This window comes from Pleurodeles waltl, chromosome 12 (genome assembly GCF_031143425.1).
Source record: "Pleurodeles waltl isolate 20211129_DDA chromosome 12, aPleWal1.hap1.20221129, whole genome shotgun sequence".
NCBI classification, from domain to species: Eukaryota; Metazoa; Chordata; class Amphibia; order Caudata; family Salamandridae; genus Pleurodeles; species Pleurodeles waltl.
Window position 1 is genome coordinate 284977903 of NC_090451.1, and position 14921 is coordinate 284992823.

At 41.5% G+C, this 14921-nt stretch overlaps 1 protein-coding gene across 1 annotated transcript in view; it reads right to left on the bottom strand.

The window, feature by feature from the left end:
• The window catches only part of LOC138268116 (galanin receptor type 1-like), a 707271-nt gene that overhangs the window by 663728 nt on the left and 28622 nt on the right, over positions 1-14921 (bottom strand). Inside the window, exon 2 of the mRNA XM_069217507.1 lies at positions 9167-9232. Within this exon, the coding sequence (XP_069073608.1) occupies positions 9167-9232 (66 nt within the window). The remainder of the gene's footprint in view (positions 1-9166; positions 9233-14921) is intronic.

The following is a 14921-nucleotide window of genomic DNA, read 5'->3' on the forward strand; positions in this document are numbered from 1 at the left end:
CTCCTCAGCACCCACGGACTTGCGTCGTTATTTTCCACGCGGGGAGTCGGGGGTCGTTTTCCGGCGAGCGGACAGTCTCTTACTGTGGTTTGCGGGGAGTACCAGATGTCCCGGGTCTGTGCGTGGATTTTCCTGCTTGTTCTCCGGCTGCGCGTCGGTCTGCGGGGCTGCGCGTCGAAATTACGATCTCACGGCAGGCGTCGCGTCGATTTCTCCTCTAGACTTCGATCTGCGGGGCTGCGCGTTGAAATTACGATCTCATGGCAGGCGTTGCGTCGATTTCTCCTCTAGAGGTCGGGCGGCGTTGTCCTTGCGAGGCCGTGCGTCGGATCTTCGATCGTCCCAAGAGCGTCGCGTCGATCAGCGTCGGAGTGCGGTGTTTTTCTCGCCGCGAAACAAGCTGTGCGTCGAAATTTTCGGCGCACGGAGCGTCCAAGTAAAAGAGAGAAGTCTTTTTGGTCCTGAGACTTCAAGGAACAGGAGGCAAGCTCTATCCAAGCCCTTGGAGAGCACTTTCACAGCCAGACAAGAGTTCAGCAAGGCAGCAGGGCAACAGCAAGGCAGCAGTCCTTTGTAGAAAGCAGACAGGTGAGTCCTTTGAGCAGCCAGGCAGTTCTTCTTGGCAGGATGTAGTTTCTAGTTCAGGTTTCTTCTCCAGCAAGTGTCTGATGAGGTAGGGCAGAGGTCCTGTTTTATACTAAGTTGTGCCTTTGAAGTGGGGGTGACTTCAAAGAGTCTCTAAGAAATGCACCAAGCCCCCTTTCAGTTCAATCCTGTCTGCCAGAGTCCCAGTAGGGGGTGTGGCAGTCCTTTGTGTGAGGGCAGGCCCTCCACCCTCCCAGCCCAGGAAGACCCATTCAAAATGCAGATGTATGCAAGTGAGGCTGAGTACCCTGTGTTTGGGGTGTGTCTGAGTGAATGCACAAGGAGCTGTCAACTAAACCTAGCCAGACGTGGATTGAAGGGCACAACAAGATTTTAGTGCAAAGAAATGCTCACTTTCTAAAAGTGGCATTTCTAGAATAGTAATATTAAATCCGACTTCACCATTCAGCAGGATTTTATATTATCATTCTGGCCATACTAAATATGACCTTCCTGCTCCTTTCAGATCAGCAGCTGCCACTTCAACAATGTATGAGAGCAGCCCCAATGTTAGCCTATGAAGGGAGCATGCCTCACAGTAGGGTGAAAACGAATTTAGGAGTTTTACACTATCAGGACATATAACCACACAAGTACATGTCCTGCCTTTTACCCACACAGCACCCTGCTCTAGGGGTTACCTAGGGCACACATTAGGGGTGACTTATGTATAGAAAAAGGGGAGTTCTAGGCTTGGCAAATACCTTTAAATGCCAAGTCGAAGTGGCAGTGAAACTGCACACACAGGCCTTGCACTGGCAGGCCTGAGACAAGGTTAAGGGGCTACTGAGGTGGGTGGCACAACCAGTGCTGCAGGCCCACTAGTAGCATTTGATCTACCTGCCCTAGGCACATGTAGTGCACTCTACCAGGGACTTACAAGTAAATTAAATAGTCAATCATGGATAAACCAATCAGTAGTACAATTTACACAGAGAGCATATGCACTTTAGCACTGGTTAGCAGTGGTAAAGTGCCCAGAGGTCAAAAACCAACAACAACAGGTCAGAAAAAATAGGAGGAAGGAGGCAAAAAGTTTGGGGATGTCCCTGTCAAAAAGCCAGGTCCAACAGATATCAAATTGCAACTTACTCTATTTGGATGCCATCACAGATTTGGTGGCTTTCAGCTGTCAGCAGAAAGCCATGCCTGTGATTAAATTTAAGTAAAGTAAACTTTTAATTTTAAATGCAGCCCCTTTCCTTACAGGAAATACGCTGCGTTTAAAAAAATGTGTTTGAAAATTGCAAGGTTCCCTGGGCCACTGCCTATTACCAAACAAACTTTTCTTTTAATTCATAACGAGGAAGGGGTCCCTTGAGGACCCATTCCTTTTAGGAAATACGTTACCACCTGGATTAAGTATTTTTTCAATGTTTTGCTTCCATGTTAGGGTCACACAACATTGATGCCTCACAAGCCACTTTGTAATCTCATTTTAGGATTCATTAAAAGTATACTAACACCTAAAATGTGTGTAGTATACGGTTAAAACCTATTTGCGGTAGAAAAAACTTATTTTTTGTGAATCACAGCCTTTGTGACCGTACAATAGGTTTGTACATCAGGTCCAAGTAGCCAAACTGCGTTTAAATTTTTTTTATTTAAAAAAGCTCTTTATTTTATATCTAAGTCAGCATCCATGTAATACATAACAATACCACCAATAGGCACAGCAAGAAAAACTCTCATTATTCATGCGCTTGTATCTGCCGGAGTGGAGCCATTCATTACATGTAACAAACTAATTAATAAAACACACTCATGCATTTTAACAGTATCATCACAGTTTACGCCTCACAATGTAACCATCTAAACCATCAGGAAACGCTATTTGCATCTCCCCAACTTCTTCCTTCGACTGCTTAAGCATCTATACAATTAGTCACCATAATTCCACAATTACATAGATCATTCAGAAGTACCAGCATCATTTGACAATCAGATCAATTATCCGCCATAAGAAGAACTTACTTAGTCTGCTAGGGTGGCATCTCTTCGATGTTAGCCTGTAGCTACTACAAGATAGTGTCCCACTCTGTAACTGATACCCCTCTCTGCTTTTGTCATTGAAATAGTGTAGAAACATATATCGGGACAGTACTCAATTTTTGGAATTCTCGAAGCCATTTAATGATGTCAGGAGCCACCATTGTGTCTTCCTCAGCATATCAATTATACACATACCCAGGAGTGTCACCAAGTCAATAAAATTAGCTTCATGTTTAGTTTTCACTGGTCTGCTAAATCAACCAAGGAGTCAAGTCTCCAAAGGAGAGTCTAGCCCATTATCCAATGTGGTTGATCTAAAGATGATATCCTGTGCTGTCTTGAGGACAGTTGGTTTTGTCCTGCATGTCCCCACCACATCTAACATCTTGTTAAATGTCAAGCGTGAAAATTAGATGATCCCTTATAGCGTACTGGATTCTTATGACAACTCTACCATAGTAAATCCCCTGCTGAAGCTACACACAACTGCCTAGACACAATACACTGTGCAACGTGATGATGAGCTTCATGGTTAACCTCTTCAAATTTATACCTGAGCTCTTTGTCCGTAAAAACACATGTGCTTTATTCACCAATAAATGATTGCAATACACCTCTGTGCGAGAACTGGATTATTTCTTGCAAAGGAAAGTTTCACAGAGATTTTCTTTGAGGAAATTGTAAACATACTGCCCTTTAATGAAACTTGTGTAACAGTACTCTAAGGGTGCAGCTTGTGCGAGAACAAACTAACACTGTAACTTTGTCTACTCTCCTTGGGCCATTTCAGACATTTTCTTTTATTCTATGTGTGGTCATGAAGACTGTGCTATCTTCTGAGTCTGTATTACCAGCAGGGCAAAAGGTTAGAGAATTTTTGAATTTTGTCTGCATTTTGTAAAAACCAGCAAGGAATTTTGTGTCAGATGGGGCCAATTTCTTATTTTGCACAAAAATGCTGTTGTGATATCAAGTGTTTTTTATGGGCACTTAGATTTCAGATGGGTAATTGCATGTCCCCCCTACTTTTATAGCTAAAGCTGGTGTGTATTGTGATATACATAAAGAAAATGTAATTATTTAATGAGCTTCCTTTTGGGACAGTGTAAGTTTTAGTAATTTTTAGTGAATACATTTTGAAAAAAGTATCTTGCAATCAGTTGTTCAGCGATGTATTTTCAAGGGTTTCTAATAAGCTTATTCTCCTTCTGTTCCTCTTTTTATCCTGCTTGTAAAGTTATACAGCTCGCACTGTATGTAGCTTACCAATAACACCAGGGCTGTTAGCAATTCATGGGGTTTTGGCAAAATTACTTTAGTGTTGCTCACATTAGAGATATCACCACTGGTATAGAGTATGATATAGATTATATCAATTTTTTTGCTATTTTAACTATATCCAAGCAATTGGCAGAAGATAGGTCTTGGACATCACATTGTTAAATATTGAGAGCAAAGTCCATTAATTTGGATTTAGTTCTGAGAAAAGGGATTGCGTAACTCAGGCTCCAATATCAAGGCAAAAATAACTGGCAGTGTGCATCCAAGCCTAGTTCACCTCTGACCAGGTTATCCCTGCTATAAAATAGAGTTAGACCTTCATCCGTGACATGGGTTTCCTCCCTAACCTTTTGCCTTCAGAACTCTTGTTTTTGCTGACTTCGTTTTTGCTGGTCATATGACCCTGCACAGTTTGCAACTGCTAACTACTGATGAAGTGCTTGTGCTCTTTTCCTAAAACATGGTAACATTGGCTTATACCCAATTGGCATATTTAATTTACTTGTAGGTCCTTAGTAAAGTGGAGCTACCTGTACCCGGGGCCGGCAAATTAAATGCTGTTATTGGGACTGCAGCACTGATAGTGCCACCCACTCAAGTCACACTTTAAATATGCATCAGGCTTGCCAATGCAGATCCTGTGTGTGCAGGTTTAAACTGCCACGCCCTAGACAGCCACACACAGTAAGGAAAATATGTATAACTGAATGGGCCATCATTGGCAGGATGGGAGGGAGGAGGTGCACCCAGTCCCACTTACTCTTGAATAGAATGTGTCCTGTCTCCACACAAAGGACTGCATACCCCCTTGTGGTTAGTCTAGAGCTAGGGCTCGCAAGGCAGGGCATCTGTGCACTTCAAAAGCATGCCTCTAGAAGCTTCACCTCACTTCAAAGGCACAATTGTGTAGAAATACTAGACCTCACATACCACTTTAGTACACTTCTGGACCTGTGGATACTCTACAAGGAAGAAGGACTGCTGTGCTGCTGAGAGGACTGCTACTCTGCTGCACTGCTGCTTTGAAAGAACTGCTGTTGTGCTCACTCGCTGCCTTTTGCCTGAGGATAGAGAACTGGACCTTTATCTTCATTTTGAACCCAGGACACTTGAGTGACTTAAAGGACTAGTCTGCTGGCCTCCTTGACACTTGCACAGCTTGTGTGTACCACTAACGTGAAGCTCCATCAACAAGCGCCTGCGACGTGGTTAGCTCTTCACGTTTTTCCGCCAGCCTCCATGAAGCCTCGTGGCTCTCTTCAACATGAACGGGCCGCAGCACAAACTTGCGAAGGGAAACTTCAGTGAGCCTAACCTAGTTATTGTTTCCGACATGCACTCCCTTGTGGTCGGTCTGAAAGTGTGACCTTGACCCGGTCCAATATGACCAGATTTTGTCAGTTGGCACTATTTTCACTAAAATCTGGCTCTACTGATTACACTTTGGTTATTTTGGTCGTGTTTTAATATTTACATTTTGCTCTATGTTTCTAACCTAGTGTAGAATCTTTTGTGTGGTGTTTTCTCTGTTTTACTGTTTGAAGTGGTGCACAGCTACTTTACTCATTACCTTTAAGTTAAACCTGACTGCTCCATGCCAGAGGGTTGAGCATGAGTTAATTTGGTGTTTGCTTGTGTCTTACCCTGACAAGGATTGTGGTTGCTGCTTGAACAGAGCTCGCATCCCAGGCAACCAGCAACCCAATTTCTTAAACTGATGGCAACAACGGGATCAGGACCTATGTTTGTGCAGTGCAATACAGTGATTTAGTGTACACTACCACCCCAGTTCCTGGACCAATTAGAGTTAAAATTCTCCCTGATTGGCTTCTTTTTGTTTTTTCTAAATTATTTATTTTTATTTGGGTAATTGGTTCACAGTGACACCAGTTCTACAGTATAAGTCCAAATAGGTGTTGCAAATGTTTCTTTTTTTCAGGAATGCGAACAGTCAACATCTGTTTAGCTCTGATGGGTACACAGAGGAACTTTCTCATTAATACAGGCTTAGTTATACAGGTTTGAAAATTATTTCTCAATGGGTTTTATACATTGTTGTCTTGACCACCACTAATCCTGGTGTTCTGTACATTTAGGGTATCTATGACCAAGTTGTTGTCTCGACCATTCTTAGTACCAGCATCTTCAACTATTTTTGCAGTTTTTTTCTATTTTCACTTAAATCTTCTTGATCATCGTTTGCTATTTTATTCTAAATCCAAGAATGTGTTACCGAATTGTGCACGGAACTTAGCAACTGCAACAACTTTGATAATGGATGGTTTGGGTAGCAAACCCATCTGTACTAGAGCGGTTTGAGAAGATAAGCTATTGTGCCGTCCCCAGAGGCTTCATTCCCAAGGAACAGATATTGAAATTTAGGAGACTCAGATATATTGTTGTGATTTGCAATTTGTCCAACTAATTGTCTTGCAGTAACAGATGATAAGGTCCAGTTGACCACCTGACACTAGACTACTTCAGAATCAGAGGGAGGAATAGGGTAAAGATGAAAAATGGTGCCAATCACCACAGCTCTCAGATAATGAAATAGGTAGGTGAGGTGGGGTATCAGGACCTTAAGAAGATTACAGGGAAGAATAATGATACAGATCCTGGTGTCAGGAAAGAACCCACCTCCTGTAACCTTTCCCAAGATCCTTAAATGATAGGTAGTTCACACAGTCCAGAACAAAACACAAACACCGAATCTACAAGGATAGGCAGTGTTCTGAGCCAGTAATATCAGGAACAACTGTTGCAGACTCTCAGAACAGAGTCCCAGGTCGGTTGTTATGTATTGAGTTAAGTGAATTCACAAGTTGACACTTAGCTGTATTAACGTGTGGGAGTGTTAATTTTGGACAGCCATTTTGGTTTGATTGACTGTTATGTTGATCAGCATTCATTTTGGATTGGTTTGCCATCATATGATTGCTGGCCATCTTGATTTTCCTGGCTGTTATGCGACCATTAGACATTTTGAATAGAGACATCTTTTATGTGTCATGAGGAGGTTGTCATGCTACTTGAGATAGGCAATGAATGTACTGGAGGACAGATCCTGGTCCTGCAGGATGTGGCATAACCTCACCAATAATGGTGCTACTTGCACTCCAGGTTTGCCAGCCCTTATTACAGGCAGTGTGGGAGTGTACAGAGGTTCCTCGAAAATATACTATTTATATATTCCAGCCCCTCTTCCCGTACAATGCTCACTTGTACATCAGACGCAAGTGAGAGCTTATGCATTGTTGTATTTTGGCTGATATCCATATACAGCTCTAGCTGAGGTTGTGGGTCTTTCTATCTTTTTTCAATAAAGACAGTACCCCTCCCAGTATCCCTCCCACGCTTCTCTATGAGAAAGTAATTTTTACTCCCAACCCTAATCTATTGTGACGAAAAAACAGACTCGCTTCTTAATTTGTCCCCATTCACCATCCGTGGATGGATGCAGCCATCTTTACTGCTCTCATCCTGGAGTTTTGCTGTGTAGGTTTCATAATTATTCATGCTTATCTATGCAGATATCTACTGATGAAATCAACCAGTAAATAGGAAGCATTTTAGCAGATCTACATATATTTCAACATCTACATTTCAACTACTACTGTTCACATAAAAGATGTTGCACACCTTTCCAGTTGCATTACTCCACGTGCCAAACTATACATGTCTAAAAAGGGTAATTTAGCTGAAAATGTTGTGATGACCAAGCATTGTGACATACAGAGGTTTGTATCTACATATGATAAAAATAAGACCACACCCATTTCGAGCAGCAATCTGCTTCAGCTGCGGTGATTTAGGTATTTGACAGTAATATCGAATTCAGGTTTCTCTGCTGACTCTTCACACGTGCTCGGTTTGTGAAAATGGGAGTTTCACGCAGACGTCCTTAAATATTCAGAGCTCTCGAACAGCTAGTAGTAATCTTATGATATAACTCCACTCCAACAAGCACAACATAGAAGTCAGTGTCTTCCAAAACACAGCGTATTGTTCTGAAATATTCCCCGGTGACCGGCAACCACCTCCATGATTCTGAAAGCTACTTCAGCAGGAGCTTTTCAAGAAAGTATTTACAATTTACACACTACGATTGCTAATTTTCTTTGAAAGCTACTTCACGAAGCTCCCTGAAGTCGTCTTGTGCTGCATGAGGCACTATATTTCCACAAACATTACTTTGATAATAATTGAATTCCTTCATGATAGATAGACAGATAGATAGATAGATAGATAGATAGATAGATAGATAGATAGATAGATAGTGCTAATACATGATAAGTACTAATAACCGTAGATTCACAGATTTATTACTTCAGTGCAAATATCAAATTTAAGTTTATTACCACAATAGAGTAACATTGGCCTGAAAAAAAATGGAGAAAACATGTTTTACAGTCTCAGAGATTGCATGTAACAATTACTTTATTCTGGGAAACAACTCTCCTAATATTCATGATGTCTCTTCAATGTGTTTTTACCATACTACACAAGTTAAGTTAATCCCGTGCATCCTGGTTTTGGTTAAATATATTTCTTTACACAAAATACCAAGGCATAAATCACATATTTAGATGTGCAGAGTATAAAATGATATTCCTTATCATTGTTGAGGGAGGGTGGAGGCATCATAGCTCACCTGAAGTTTTGCCTTTCACCTCTCATGAGTTATGCTCTGTCTCCACACTCAGCAATTGCAATAAATAGAATATTACACTATACGCATCTGCATATATACTCACTATATGTACTCTCACCTTCCATATTTATATATTTGTGTGTGTGTATATATGTGTGTATATATATATATATATATATATATATATGAGTACATATGTGTATATATCTGAGTGCACATAAATATGTATATGTGTGTGTGTGTGTGTATATATATATGTGTGTGTGTGTGTGTGTGTATATATATATATATATATATATATATATATATATATATATATATATATATATATATATAGTAGTTCCGGTGAGATTCCTTCCACCGCCGACAACCGCACCACAGCATACATTTACAACGCCATCATATTTGTTGAACAGATAATGAAGCAGCACCTGATGAGTCCATTTCATTTATTTATTTTGCAAAAGTGCTTCCCCATACAAAACGTCAATGCGTTTCGGCTGAACGCTTTCCACTGGACAATTATATATACATATAATTATATATATATATTTATATATACAGTGCCCAGTAAGTTTGAAGCATTTTTTTTCTTACCTTCTTCTTGGATCGTTCTGATTTCTTTGACATGTTCTTTACTTTTTTGTGAAGATGGTACAAAACCTAAAAAAGAATAAGAAACACCATATATTACTTCAACTAGTGTGGAAATTCAAGATCACGGTAATAGGATTTGAGTTAGACTCTTGGCCAATTGTAAATATCTCATAGGTATTTCTGTGCTAAACAATCAGTGCCCGTCGTACATTTGTGCCAAAATCTACAGGGTGGCAAAACCTTTCCATGGACTCGGAAGGATGACACTACACGATTTGTGCAGGCCAGAAGTCATACCCTTGTATCAAAGTAAACCCATGGCAAATCATGAGATCAGCAACTTGGAGCAAAAATAAAATAAAACCCTGTTAAAAAAATATGAATACACTCATGTGTATTCTAAAATATGCAATATTAGTAAAGAGTAACTGATAGCACCTGTGAAACATAATAGCAGTGAATTACCTACCCAATCTTCAAGGATCCAATCTATAAGCAGAGACAGAAAGAAAGGGAGTCAATTTACAGTGATGATTCATCCAAAGGGGGTGTTAGGGTGTTGGCCTCCAACAAGCCACCATATCCTATAGACATTATTGTTCCTTTAGTGTTCTTTCTTCAATATAATTGTTTCCTCAGTACCATATTCCATTTCATGCTTGCTGGGGGAGGTCTGCAGTGATCCACATGGCATCATGTGTGGGCGAATATGTGGACTACCTTGTTGATGGGCAGGGACAAGTCAGAAGAAGCACTGAATTGAGGTGCGCAATTCGACCAAACAGTTGTTTTGATATGGTGAGCCTAACATGCAAACTTCAGCCCTGCTCATTCTGCCCTCTGTCAGGGAACCAGATGAGAACAAAGACAGCCCCTGATCGCTGATGAAATGCTCCCTTTGTCTTCCTGGCCAATCCTGGCAGTGCTCGCATGCCATTTCTTGCAATTAACAACACAACACTAATGTCACAGGTGGCTAGGAGGCGTGGACTTTAGTCCCTGTGGGCCCGCATACAGCCCAGACAGGGAGGCAGTATGAGGTGGGAAGGATTAGAGAACATGGCCAATTACTGTGTCTCTACTGCGCAGAAACACAGTGTTTCTGTACTTTTGTTTGGTAGCATGCTCCCCCTCATGCATTGCGCCACTGAGTATGCTGCACATCACAGTGTGGAAGTGAGAGCACTGAACAGTTGGGGCCTTATTTAGATCTTGGTGGAGGGGAATACTCTGCCACAAATGTGACGGATATACCTTTCGCAGTATTACGATCGCATTATATCCTATAGAGATCATAATATGGCAGACGGGATGTCTGTCACGTTTGCGATGGAGTATTCCAACCGCAAAGATCTAAATCAGGCCCTTTGTCTTTTCTCCCAGGTCTGCTGACTGCCTCAGCAGTGCCATTCTGCTCTCGCTGTTGCGTTGCGTGCTGATGGACAACCATCAAGTTCAGTGGTGAAAAGCACCAGTAGCAGAGATCCTCCTGTGGCTAAACGTTCTACTTTTCAGTTCTAGGTAATAATGAAATGATAAATCCAATTACTTTTAGTTGGTTAAAGTAATAAATCATCCCCTTGTAGAAAACAAGGGGTGAGACTTTCCTGCTACTATTTGTGATTCTCTAATGAGCAATGTATTTTGGAAATGCTTGTTGGAGAAGCACGTACCAACAAAAGGTCCTGTGGTGGCCTTAAGTTTCCAGCTGGTAATGAGAAATCCAATGGCCTCGCAGGAAACGGTGCTATTTGTCATAGTCTAATGCTTTGGTTTGAAAAACACTTATTGAGCATACCAATAGCAGCGAGGCTTGTTTGTGAGAGCGAGCACAGTGCAGGAAGGCACTATATTCATATAGCGACAGCCTCCTTTATGAGCTATAGCCACGTGCATGATGTTTCATAACAGGGAGTTCTTCACTTAACTTCGCTACCAAGTGTGATAAAAACGACCATGAAACAAAATCATGAATCTTCCAGTACTCAGAGCAGCAGAGCTTGTAAGCCACGATTTATTTGAAATAATGAAAAATACATTGCCCAAAATGCTCTCGTTTTCTTATTCTTCTTTATTTGCTCGGTTTGCAAAATTGCTAGCTAGTTCCATCTAAAAACACACTAGGCATGAGTAAAATGTATTGTTTTACAATGTACACTTTTACAGTGAACAACAACATGCAAAAAAATTAAGCATTTTAATGTTTTTTTTTTTTAATGGACTGATGTATTGTGTTTATGTTTAGAGCCGGAGTTGCCTTTTGTTCCACGTTTTATTTTGGAAGCTGGTTTTGAAAGCTCAGCGCCCTGTTAATGCCAATGCCAATTTGCCCAGTTCACCTAGGCACAGGGGGCTTCAAGACAGAGAGAGAAGGAGAGGAAGAGGGGTAGAGAGTTCAGGAGATAAGGAGAGAGAGATAGATAATACATGGACGGTAAGAGAGTGGCAGAACGAAGATTGGTAGTGAGCAGGGATGGTTTGATTATTTTTGTCAGGGCTGCTTTTGGTTCCCCAGACCGGCTCTACTTATGTTGTTAATTTGTGCTTTGTTCCTTGTCATTATTAGTCCTGGGTGAAGTTTTAATTACGCTAGAGTAATCAAATAAATGTTGTGTTACATTTGTGGCACAAAATTAGCAACTATTATGCAATTATGCTTCTGTACTTTTGACTAACTTGGGCAAACATGCCTACCAAAGGAACAGAGCACGAGCAGCTGCAACTCTTCATGTTGTGTTTAATTTAGAGACATTTTCTTAGTGCAGAATGTATCTTTGGGTTCGTTTTAGACTCAAGGGTGCATTTTGCATCACGAAATTAGCTCCCAGGGCAGGACTTCGCTCCTTGCTTAATTCTACTTAATCTTGCATATTTTTACTGTAATTTTGCATAATCACGATACAGCAAATTATGCGAGCGCCCCCTTGTCCCTACTTCGAAACCCCCATCCCCATAACAGGTATATTTTTCACTGAGGGGTCCTGTATGACATCAAATAGACAATGAGAGCGAAGCTCAAGTTGTTTAGCATATTACTCAAAACCACTCTGTGCACTCCATCCCCAGAGCTCAAAGCCACGTTCGCTGCTCTCACATTGAGAGCAGAGAGCCGGCACTGGGACCACTTGTCAGAGTGGCTTAATTTCCTCAGTCAGTGCGGGTCCGAAGAGACCAATGTTGCCAGGGAGAAGGCAGTTGGCACAGGGACAGTTCTGCCTGCTTTCGCTCGCTTCCCTCAGGTCTGCAAATATTTGAGAGCGGCGGGAGAGAGCAGACAAGACTGCCAAATGCCTTTCACCCACCATGTCCGGGTCTATGGAGACCCAGGCGAGGCAGCAGAACAAAGAAAAAGCGAGTGCTTCGCCTATGAGATGTCACAACAGTGGTTAACCTCCTTTGTTAACCACTGTTGTGACGTCAAAGCAGTGAGCTACTGGATTTCGATCTAGCTATTGATAGAGCGGTCCGTACTAATAATTTACCTGTATTTGGACGCTCTTTAGGCCGATGAATCTTTTGACTAAGTGGGACTCTCCGTACTCTTAATCAATCAATTTCATTAAATCATTAATCAATAACGAACATAAGCAATACCTTGATCAACATAACACTTAACAATTAATCCAGAATACATTTCGGCGAGCCCTGACCTTTCAGTCAGGAATAACCACACCAGTTTATTGCAAAGTTAGTGAATTTATTTCCCTATATTAACAAAGCTAGCACAATGTAAATGTGTCTCAACACCAAATGATAAACGTAAATGAACATTAATAGCTGTCCATAGCGGCGAAACAAGTGCAATCTATGCAGCATTTGAATCACAAGGCATTCGATAATAGCAATGCAAATCACTAATACGATAATCTGTAATGAACTAATTGCATACATTTAGTCAGCATAACAAGGTCTCAAATTGCATCGTGCAACAAAAGAATCCTCATCTAACCACAAATTAGCATCGGCATGTGGGACTTCATGCAAAAACAATTTAGTAACATTAATTTAGAAAAACTCCTAACTAGGGATCTTATCAAAATCAGCAGTTGGTTACCTAAAAGAAACACAATGCAATTGTACAATTTCCTTTCATATTTACCAATTACGATCAGCATACAAGGAAGTCTTCGTCTCACAGGTACCGTTTCTCGATCAGCAGTGGTACCGTTTCGATCGGCATGGGACGGGGCAAAGGGGCAGGGGTGGACGGGGCAATTGCCTCACGGCGGCAAGGTAAAACTATTACTTCATGCAAAGGGACAAATCAAAGTTAAAGTCTCTAGGGCCAGAATCATTTAAAGTCTCTTTCTCTCAATTAGAGAAAGCATCAAAGTCTCTTTCAAAATGGCGTCGCAGCAAAGTGGGCCATAATAGCTACGAAGTCTGCAAAATGGCGGGTATCGAGCTGGTAATGACTGCAAAAAGCTGGTAACCGCAATAATGGCTGGTAATGGCTACTTTCTTCTCGTGCACCTGATTTTTATAGACAACAGTTCAAATCCAGTAGGGTCTTCCATTGGAGGGTTCATAGGTTAGCTTCAAATTGTCCAATCAAAAACGACAGTTCTCAAGCTTTTACTTAAGCATACATTATCCTTGGAGATGGGTACGCAAGTTGCAACATTTTATACCAATTAGCTCACTTTCAGAGCCTCCATTGTCCGCACCTGCAGATCGACCTTGGAGTAAAGAGAAAATATGCCAGGCTGGCACGAAACCTTAAGATAAGCATGTGAACGATCTCAGTGGAAAAGTACAGCTTCAAGCAAAAATACACGTTTATTAGCACAGTGGAATAATACGAGCATCTAAACCGTGAGACCAGGCAACTAGGCCAAAGCCTCCACTAAAGTTATGCTAAGCTAAAACATTTCAAACAAGCAAATCGTAGCACACGTTTATGATTATGTCGGATTAGTGCAATTCTAATACATCACGTTATATAAAGCACGCTTATAAATGTTGACAAACTACTCTAAGGGCACATTTTGCCCCGTACAATCTTTATTAGTTCGGTTAAAGTCACACATGATTATTGCAGCACTATGTTTAAGCGTAAATAAATCAAAACCTTCATTTTCTGCTTCATCACTATTCATGTTAATGTTTTCCCTAGAGGCACAAGGGACATGGCATGACCACAAAGCGTGAACTGCCACAGCACTGAAGGGGTGGTAAAGGCAGCGAGAATAAGACTTTGCAAGGAGGCAAACATTCCTGCTGGCTCATCTAAAGTGACTGTTCCTTTGGCATGTTTGGAACAAGGTGTAGGTAGTGCTTAACTTTGTTAGGTGGTTGCTGGCGTCCACCAGTAACCCTAATTCTTAGGACACCAGGATACGTGGCTGTCTGGATGAATGGAGAGTGTGACCCCATCACAAAGCAGGTAGTTTGTCAACAGGCCTTCACATCATCATATAACGGACACCATGCTACTGCTGAGGATCCACTGTGCTGATAATATTTGGCTGGGCTCCAATGGGCTGGTTCAGCTGCGGCAAGACAATGCAGCCTGTCTTACCTACCAAAGTAATGCATGTGCCCTGCCTCAGACCGCTATGGCTCAGCCTAGTACAGATACCACTTGCCTTCTGAAGCAAGTGCAGCAGCCACAGTGGCCCTCCCTTTCCTTAAGGCATACATGCCAACATTTTACATGTGTGAAGTGGGCTATTTTTAAAGCGAAATTGATTTTCCATATTGACGTTTATTGAGGCAGAGGCAATTTTACATGGAAGACACCTAAAATAACGCC